This window comes from Balaenoptera ricei, chromosome 1 (assembly GCF_028023285.1).
Source record: "Balaenoptera ricei isolate mBalRic1 chromosome 1, mBalRic1.hap2, whole genome shotgun sequence".
Classification (NCBI taxonomy): domain Eukaryota; kingdom Metazoa; phylum Chordata; class Mammalia; order Artiodactyla; family Balaenopteridae; genus Balaenoptera; species Balaenoptera ricei.
The window spans coordinates 76,592,082-76,601,683 of NC_082639.1; the positions used below are offsets into that span (position 1 = coordinate 76,592,082).

The 9,602-nt window shown below is 37.6% G+C and overlaps 1 protein-coding gene across 2 annotated transcripts in view; it reads left to right on the plus strand.

Moving 5' to 3' along the window:
• Positions 1–6,735, plus strand: part of HS2ST1 (heparan sulfate 2-O-sulfotransferase 1) — a 202,950-nt gene extending 196,215 nt beyond the window's left edge. The window contains exons 6-7 of one of the 2 annotated variants that reach the window (XM_059925732.1): positions 1,255–1,412; positions 2,970–6,735. In XM_059925732.1, the coding sequence (XP_059781715.1) occupies positions 1,255–1,412; positions 2,970–3,199 (388 nt within the window). In that variant the 3' untranslated portion in view covers positions 3,200–6,735. The remainder of the gene's footprint in view (positions 1–1,254; positions 1,413–2,969) is intronic. The other variant, XM_059925739.1, reaches the window with a different exon arrangement.
• Positions 6,736–9,602: the final 2,867 nt, after the last annotated feature.

Consider the following 9,602-nt stretch of genomic DNA (forward strand, 5'->3'; position numbering starts at 1 on the left):
CAGAACTGGAAGCTTAGAAAGAATGTCTTCTCAATTTTTAATCATTTCCTTACAACAGGGATCAGTAAATTACAACCCGGACACCAAATTTGGCCCATCACCTGTTTGTATAAATAGTTTTATTGGAAGACAACCACATCTATTTATTTATTTATTGTCTGTAGCTGTTTTCACACTGCAAGAGCAGAGTTAAGTAACCAAGTGACCAAGACCATATGACCTGCAGACCCATCTCCGGCTTTACTCTCTGGCTCTTTAGAGGAAAGGTTGCCACCCTTACCTTAGAGTGGTAGAGAGTATATCTCTCCATTGAGCATTACTGAGGAGATTTTAATCACACTTCTTTAGTATGCCTCCCCGATTCATAGAACTGGGAGGCACCTGAGAAATCAACTCGTTTGCTTCCCCAGCTTCCCACCGCCCACGCCAGCTTTTTAATGGCTGAGAAAACAAGCTCAGAAAGGTGAAGTCATCAGCTGAATATCACACTGCTTAAAGGCAGAGCTTGGCATTAGGGTTAGGGAATGTCAGTGCAAAAAAGAACCCAAAGGCATAGTTTATTTAGGGCCAAATCTCTATTATAAACAGCCATTAGCTAAAAACGTGAAAAATAAAAATAAAAGATTCTTAGCAGAGCCATTTCTTATCCTATTTCTGTTTTTAAGAAATATCAGAAAAACCTAAACTCATAAGTTAAATGAAGATAATTGCTACACAAAATTGCTTAGACCTTCCTAGAGAGCTCTTAAAATGAACGAAGTTTAGAGTACAGTTGACGCTGGAACAAGGCGGGGGTTAATCCCAGTATAATTTATAGTTGGTCCTTTGTATCCACGGTTCCTTCGATCTGCGGATTCAACCAACCATGGTCCATGTAGTACTGTAGTATCTACTATTGAAAGATATTTGTGCAGGTCAAACCCATGTTGTTCAAGGGACAACTGTAGTTAACAAAAATTAAATGCACTCATACTAAATCAGATGGGAGGATATGTATACACATTTCTTAACTGTTCAAATTAAGTGTCCTCTACTAAAATCTGAGTTAGCCCTGCGTAGTTGAGCAGAAACTGGGGACAGAGGCAAAGGAAATTAGAAACAGGTGTGCCTCCCAAAGGACATTAATAAAAGGGCATTAAGGCTTTGGATGGACATGTGTTTATCTGTTTTTTCCATAATATACAGTGTCAAAGGCATCAAAAGTACTTAGCAGATTTCACAACCAGTTTTTTTATTCCTTTTTTTTGGTTTTAGGAATGTAGGAAGCAGGTGGGCTATGGATCAAGCCAAATATAACCTAGTTAATGAGTACTTTCTGGTGGGAGTTACTGAAGAGCTTGAAGATTTTATCATGTTATTGGAGGCAGCTTTGCCCCGGTTCTTCAGGGGTGCTACAGAGCTCTATCGTACAGGTATATAAGGATGGGTTTCTTTTTCAAGCTGTCCTTAACTTTGTTTGCCACTTGCAAAATATGTGTGATTTGAAGTTTGTTGAATAAAACTCCAGAAAGGCAGGTACATTGTCTGTTTCTCCTCACCATTTTCAATACAAAACAGTACATGGCACACAGATGGTATTCATTAAATACTTTTTTAATGAATAAACCTGCACGAGATTATAATTAAAAGGCATTGTAGGAAAGATACAAACTACAGGGCCAGCCTTAGAAATGTGTGATATTCAGTAATGCCAGCCATACATTCCACCCTTTAGACATGTCTAGTGCTATTTAGGTAGGGGTAGGATGGGGAGACTGAGTCACGTTGATAATGATCCTGTGCTATGTCACAGCGCACCTAAAAGAATGCTTCAGCAGCCGTGACAGTATTACATATCTGAAAGTGACCGTGCTGGTCCAATCTAATTCTGATTTTTTTTTTTTTTTTCTGTTCTTTGGTAAGATACAATCAGAGGAACTCTTTTCCTGGAGTATGCATGTGCCCTAGCTTTTAACACATAGGTATAGAGAATAGGTTATGAGAAATCAGCACTAAGTTTGAAAATAGGTATTTTATCATATCTTTAAAAACAAACTAGTCAGAGCACCAAGCATTTGAGAATACAGCATGTAAGGTGACAGCCTACACTTTACCAAGTGGCCATTCTTACTTTTTTTTGAAATAAATTTATTTATTTTTTATTTATTTTTGGCTGCATTGGGTCTTCGTTGCTGTGCGCGGGCTTTCTCTAGTTGCGGCGAGCGGGGGCTGCTCTTCGTTGCAGTGCGTGGGCTTCTCATTGCAGTGGCTTCTCTTAGTTGCGGAGCACGGGCTCTAGGTGCGCGGGCTTCAGTAGCTGTGGAGTATGGGCTTAGTTGCTCTGCAGCCTGTGGGATCTTCCCGGACCAGGGCTCGAACCCGTGTCCCCTCCATTGGCAGGTGGATTCCCAACCACTGCGCCACCAGGGAAGTCCACGATTCTTTTATTATTTGACATCTCATTAAGTCTTTAACAAGGGTAAGGATTTGCATTACAAAGGAATAAATCACAGTTCCAGTATGATTAGGGCACTGCTTTTGCCTGAATGATATTAAGACAAAACAATTAGAGCTTCCCTGGTGGCGCAGTAGTTACAATGCAGGGTACACGGGTTCGAGCCCTGGTTTGGGAAGATCCCACATGCCGCGGAGCAACTAGGCCCGTGATCCACAACTACTGAGCCTGCGCGTCTGGAGCCTGTGCTCCGCAACGGGAGAGGCCGCGACAGTAAGAGGCCCGCGCACCGCGATGAAGAGTGTCCCCCGCTCGCCGCAACTGGAGAAAGCCCTCGCACAGAAACGAAGACCCAACACAGCCTAAATAAATAAATAAATTTATTAAAAACAACAACAACAACAAAAAAAACAATTATGCTCTTCCATGTGTCATATTAACTTAAACCGTCTCTTCACGTCTCTTCAAATAAACAGGCATTGATCTTTTGTGTGTTCTCAGAATTTATTTACCTTTTCTCTTTTCCCTTTGTAAGTAGGAAAGAAATCTCATCTTAGGAAAACCACAGAGAAGAAACTCCCTACTAAACAAACCATTGCAAAACTACAGCAATCTGACATTTGGAAAATGGAGAATGAATTCTATGAGTTTGCCCTAGAGCAGTTCCAATTCATCAGAGCCCATGCTGTACGAGAAAAAGATGGAGACCTCTACATCCTTGCACAGAACTTTTTCTATGAAAAGATTTACCCTAAATCGAACTGAGTACAAGGTGTGGCAGTTAGATTCTTGAACTACAGCTTTGACCCTGTCTTCACCTTACTTCTCAGCTCCACAACTTGGATTGCTGATGGGTGTGTAAGATAATTTGTATTGAACTGAGTTAGGATACAGACAGTGATGTCAAGGAAGTAGATTCTGGCTGATATGTTAGTGGTCTAGGAAGTTTAAGTTTCAGCCTTTTTTTTTTTCTGGTTAAATATTGGTGGGAGTTATAACCTCCTGCCTGGACAAAACCTACACATCACCTAAAATAAACACATAGCAGGTCTAATTGAAGGCTAAATATTGAAATACAATTTCAGAAAAAGTTCTGATACTCTTTTTGATAAAGCTTTTTTTTTTCAACTAACCATGAATGAAGATGAATCCATTTGCTACTTCCACCTTCACCTGGAGGTTTGGGTTATACACCTCTACTGGATAGTGTTATTAACTGTTTGGCAGTGTGTACTTTGTTTTTGTGAATCACGTCCCATGAAATTTATTGAAATGTTTGATCACGTTTGCTAAGAATGTATCTGCTGTAGTTGGAACTGCCCATATTTATGTAGGTCATTTTAATTTTCTTAAAAAAGTGATTATTAGTGTTAAAAATCAATTTAAACCATTATTAATACTGTAAAAAGAATCAAAGCAGTATTTCTCATTCCTGTCTCCCCAGTATCTAAGATTGGGGAAACACTTCAAAGAATGTTGACATTGCCTGAAGTTTTGGTTAAGGCTTCCACACATTAATATCAAAAAAGTAAGTTTAGTATTTGTTTCTCCATGGGTTATTTGTAAAGGTGTAAACTGAGGTATTGGTGAGTCCATATTATAACTCCATTTAGTGAGCTGTGGTATGGGTAGGATTTTCCTACTTCTTCTGTACTTTTACTTGTAGACTATTTTTACTAAGGTGCTTTATAATGTGTTTTAAAGCATTGCATTTACAAAAAAAAGAAAACGGAAAATGCTGTAAATATTGCATATTTTATGTATTTGGACCAAAAGATCATAAGTAATTAGACAAAAGTGGTTTTGCACCAATTTTATTATGTCAAGTAAAACCATCAGACCTACTGTTCTTGTATTTCTCATTTAACTTTACTGTTAAGACATCACTGCAATGAACTTCAATAACCTTTCAATTTTGATACACAGTACATTATTCATAATTGGGGGCAGTAGTTATAGTGGAAAGAGTACTGGACGAGGAGTCAGAAAACTTGATTTCTTGTCCTGGCTCTGCCACTTACCAGCTGTGTGATCTTGGGCAAGTCACTTAATCTCTCTCTGCCTCAGTTTCCTCATCCTGCAGTGAGGATGATAATACCTGTCCTACCTACCTCACAGGGGTGTTGTGAGGATTAAATGAGATGGCATGTGAAAGCACTTTGAAAACTGTAAGTTGCTATATAAATGTAAGGTATTATGGAAACATCTTTAACATATAGTTTCATACCATTCGTTTTTTAACAAAGAAAGAGAAGAGTCCACCTATAAGCTGGTTGAAAAAACAGTTAATCTTGATATAAATTTGTGTTTAATAAATATCTTCTCAGTGTTTTATCTTCCCTGTTTCAACAACTATTGAAATATTGAAACACCTGTGAACTCTTACAGTTTCCTGAGCAGCTGCTTGAGTTCAGGAGGTTTCATTAGCTGACTCAGGGCAAGGGAAAATTCGCTCTTCAAATTTGGAAGACTTTTCTGATTTTATTTTACATTACCGTTCAGAAAGGGTACCTATTTTATACCTCTGGTTTTTAAGGTATACTTTGCAGAGTTTGATTTCCCTGTGCATTCTTTACCTTCTTCCACTTCTTAGAGTAGCAGAGATAAAGAATTTTAGAAACATTTTCTAAAAGGATAATCCTTAATAGGTTTAGTTTAAATAAATATCCCCGAACAAGGCCTCACCAAACTATGTAAGCATTATAGTCAGGTGGCTTTAAAGGTTATTAATTGCATAGAAGGAGGAGGGAGCGCTACTTATCAAAAGACATTTATAGACAAATTTAAAGAAAAGCTGAAGGAAATTGACAGAAAGAGTCATTGTAGCACCCTTTCCCCCTAATAATAGGACAATATTAAGGGAATATCAACAGGCTTACTTTTCTTACTTGGCTTTCTTTTTGGTGTATTTAATACCTTTTATAGGTATTTGTTGAGAATATATACAAATGATTTCCTTGCCCAAAGTAAAGCACCACCTCAGGATGGGGCATCTGACGTTTGTCTGCTAAGGAACCCTAGTATGCAGGTTATTCTTGGGAGTCCAGCTAAAATCTTCGTGAGGTGCATCAACTCTTTTAGGTAACTAGAGTAGCACATAGTGCACTAGATCTGGGGTCAGTGAACTTTTCCTATAAAGGTTCAGAGAGTAAATACTATTTTAGGCTTTGCACACCATTGGTCTCCATCACAACTACTCAACTCTGCCATACTAGTACAAAAGCAGTCATAGACAGCACATAAATGAATGAGCATGGCTGTGTCCCAATAAAACTTTATTACTGAAACAGGTGACATGCCAGATATGGACCATGGGTTGTACTTTACAAACTCCTGTAACAGATTATTATTTATGGAGAAATCACTTTTGAATCTGTACTCTAGTGGCCTAAAAGAGTTTATATACTTCCAAAAAAAGCTCCTAACTTCTATCCAAAGAATAGCTTTCTGATTCAGGCAGTCTCTCCCACGGTTTCATAAACTTTTACAACTTCGATTGCTTCCAGGTGGGCGTGTTTTCTTTCCCAGTTTAACAGTTCAAAATAGGGGCATTTATGCTATCATCTTTTAGGGTGTGTTAAAAGTATCCTTCCTGGAGGCTGAGGAAGGTTTAGATTTAATTCCGTGTGGTCCAGTACAGTCCTAGGAATCTGACAAGTGCAGAGTCCTTATAATACCTAACTTTATAATCAAATAAATAGAACCACTGAGACGACAATGTATTTTTTTAAAGTGGCAAATGTGGTTTTCTTTTTTCAGCCTTTGTGCTTTTTCAGTATTTTGAACCTAGGGAAAAAAGTTTTTTTTAATAATACAAAAGCAAATTAACCACTTTGAATTTTAAAAGATAATGTTATATGTGTATGTGTACATATATATATCTATATATGTTTATTTCCTAAAAGAGGAAAAAGTACCTTTTTGTTCAACTTGTATCAACTCCTATTTTCTAATTGCTGTGAAATGGCAACTGTTGATAAATTATTGTGACTGTTTTAAAATGTAATGGGGAGGATATATTTTGATTTTACCCAGCTTTAATCTGTAAAGTATCACTTAAATATATCTGATAGCAACACTTAAAATATTGCATGGGGATTACTTTTCTATCATCCATACGCATTTGTGCAACTTTGAACATATTGGGTGATTCTGAATTCCTGATGATTGGATTTAAATTACTGAAAATCAGAAAAAAGCTTACTGACTTTTAAACTTTGCATTTTATTTTTTATTCTTAAAATTCAATTAATGCCTATAATTTGAAGTCCTCTGTTGCTCTTTCTCAATATTATGTCCTATCAGAGATTCCTAAAATTGTTAGTGCCATCAGTGATTTACAAACAGTATTTTGATATTGCAGATGATTTGCTCATTGTATTTGCATAGTTAGAAAGAAAATAGTTTGTAGACAATGATTCTCTTTTTCTAATAAAATGAAATAAAAATTCTAAAAGCACTAAAGAATTTAACTAAAGGCTGGTTCCCAAATGCATAGCTGGTATTTTAATTTACATTCATATTCTACATAGAGAACATCTGTGTAAACCATCCCTCTGGGTCTTCCCATTGATCATTCTCAAACACACCTACGGTCCTAGAATCCTTTATTATGAGAGAAGCACCCGGTATTGTAACCTTTTAGGAAGTTTGTCTTTAAGAGGCCCAGGTGCTTCTACTTCATGAGTTGAAAATTTGACTCTTCATAAATTAGTGCTATTTGCTTTGAGAGGAAGCAAGGCAATTGCTGTTAAGTTTTTGCATCCATTTACGCTATGCGAAGCTGCTGAATGATGCCAACTAAACTGCTGCTCAGGCAGCCTTTTGAGGGAAAAAGCAACCCTGTTTCAGATGCACTGCCAATTCAGCTCCTCTGGAGTGGAGCTTGCTTTCTGATTTCCTGGAGTGGGAATTGTAAAGAATGAAATGGGCGATCAGTTAGTCAGATTTATTCTATAGTTTAAGTTCATGCAGCTTTGTGACCTTTCCAGTACTATTTATAAAAGGACCCTGATTCTGATGATCTCTTTAAAACACATCGCTGATAAGCCTATGGTTTAGACACACTGGTGCTGTCTGATTTTTTGGACAGCTTCTTTAGCTTTCTATTGAGAGTCAGGTGTATGAGCATCTCTAAAGCAGTGTCAAATGTAATTTTGACAAACATGGATTGTTTTGACTTTTATTTTACAAGTACACAGACAGCTGAAGAGTGCCTTTTTTCCTCACAATCCATGCTGGAAGATGCTCACTCCTTCCTCTGTCTCTGCTTTCTCTTCTCTCCCCTTCCCCTGTTCAGTTGATTCATTTATGCAATACTGTTTCCAACTTGAAACCGTTTTGTCACATCTGTTGGAGAGATAATCACTCCTTTTCCTTAACATTCGGCCAGCTTTCTGTTGTTGAAGTGTTTCAGTTGATTACCTGATGCAAAAGCTATAAAATAAACACTCAGTGGGAAGGGCAAAAATGGTTTGGTGTCCTGTTTTAATATTTTCTTCCGTAGCCTTGACGCTGAAGGATGTTTTCCCAGTGGACTCAGTGTTCAGCGTCATCAACTTAACCCTCAGATATCACTGCCACCAGAGAGGTACGCGTCATCACTGGTCTGTCGTGGTTTTCTGGCTTATTTGTGACTTGCAGACTGACAGGCCTTTGCTGCTTTTTGCTTTGTACTCCACCATTGGCAGTGAAATTTCAGATAGAAGATTTACAAGGTATACTTAGGATATACTCTTAATTAGAATTAAAAAGGAAATGAGGAAAGGGCTATCAACTTAGAATAAAAAGGAAATTTGAAAGAAAAAAGTTAATCTGATTAACATTTATTGCACAGTTTAGACACGTCCATAATATTTCTTTGAGAATACACATTTCTGATAATTATGCTTTTCACCCTTAAAGGAGAAACTCTCAATTAACATAGATTTCCAGTTCTCAGCCACTGACTCATTGTTCTAAGCAAGCATCGTATGATATTGGGTTGAATAAAATACCAGTTCAGTGGTACATTGTCTAAACAGGGAATTTGGTCTGTACCCACAGAGGCAGAGAGCATGGATTTGAGAGTCAAATGGACCTGCATTTAGCAGTGTGACTTCAGTCAGTGGAGAGAACAGTATCGTTGTAAAGGTTGGACAAGGTAGATACAAAGTGCTGGCCCAGGGTAGACTAATAACTGGTAGCTTTTATAGGCTGGGTTAGACTATTGTCAGGAAGCTGACCTGCCCTTCTGACCCTGCTGAATACTGGTGGTCACTTTAGAGAAGATGTTTTTATAAATATTTTTGAATACCACTGAATTTTACTTTTTTACTGATAACCTACTAATGCCTTTTACTTATGTCAAGAATAGCATAGCTATTCTTGATTCTGATACCTGCTGTTGTTTCCACCTACAAATTTTCTATGAGAAAAGGGGGGTGGCTGATCTAAAGGAGAGCTTGCTTGTTCCAGAAGTGGCTGTGTCCATATATTATCATACTTGAACACTGTGGACTGCAAAGTAGCACATACATAAAATCAGGATACCTGAAGTAAAACGATTTGCATTCTTTCAACTCTGTGAGAAATGAGGACATTTGCCTTAGTTATCAATTAATTAATCATGTTAGAATTCCAAGTTTTGGGGATATCTGAAAAATAAACTTCGTACATAATCATTGTCGCCTAAACCTGCATATTTTCACTGTACTCTTATCATCACTAGCTCTTTTTTAAAGCAGCAGTTGAACTTTCTGAATTTTCCTCCAGTAGTAACAAGTGCAAAATGCATATTCCAAATCACCGTCCACTTGTTTTCTTTCTCTGAAGGCATCTGCCCACCCGTTACCTAGCCTTGCCTCCGTTATGCCCTGTCTCACCTTTGTCACCACAGAGCACAGGGTGGAACCCTGCAACAAAATAAAAAAATAATAACAACATCAGCAGCAACATTGACTTCAAAATGCAAGTTTTCCCCCTTTCTACTTCAGGAATAACCAGTCGAACAAATAAGAAAACTTTATAAAGTCACTGTTCTCTTTGTGATCTGCTGTATTTCTTCTAGTAGCATGAGACTAAAAGTTAAAAATATTTCAAGGGCCTATTTAAGGTAAAATGGATTTCTTGATAATATATTTAGTTCATAAGACCTGTGAGGGGGAAACAAAAGGAAAAATGTCCAAGG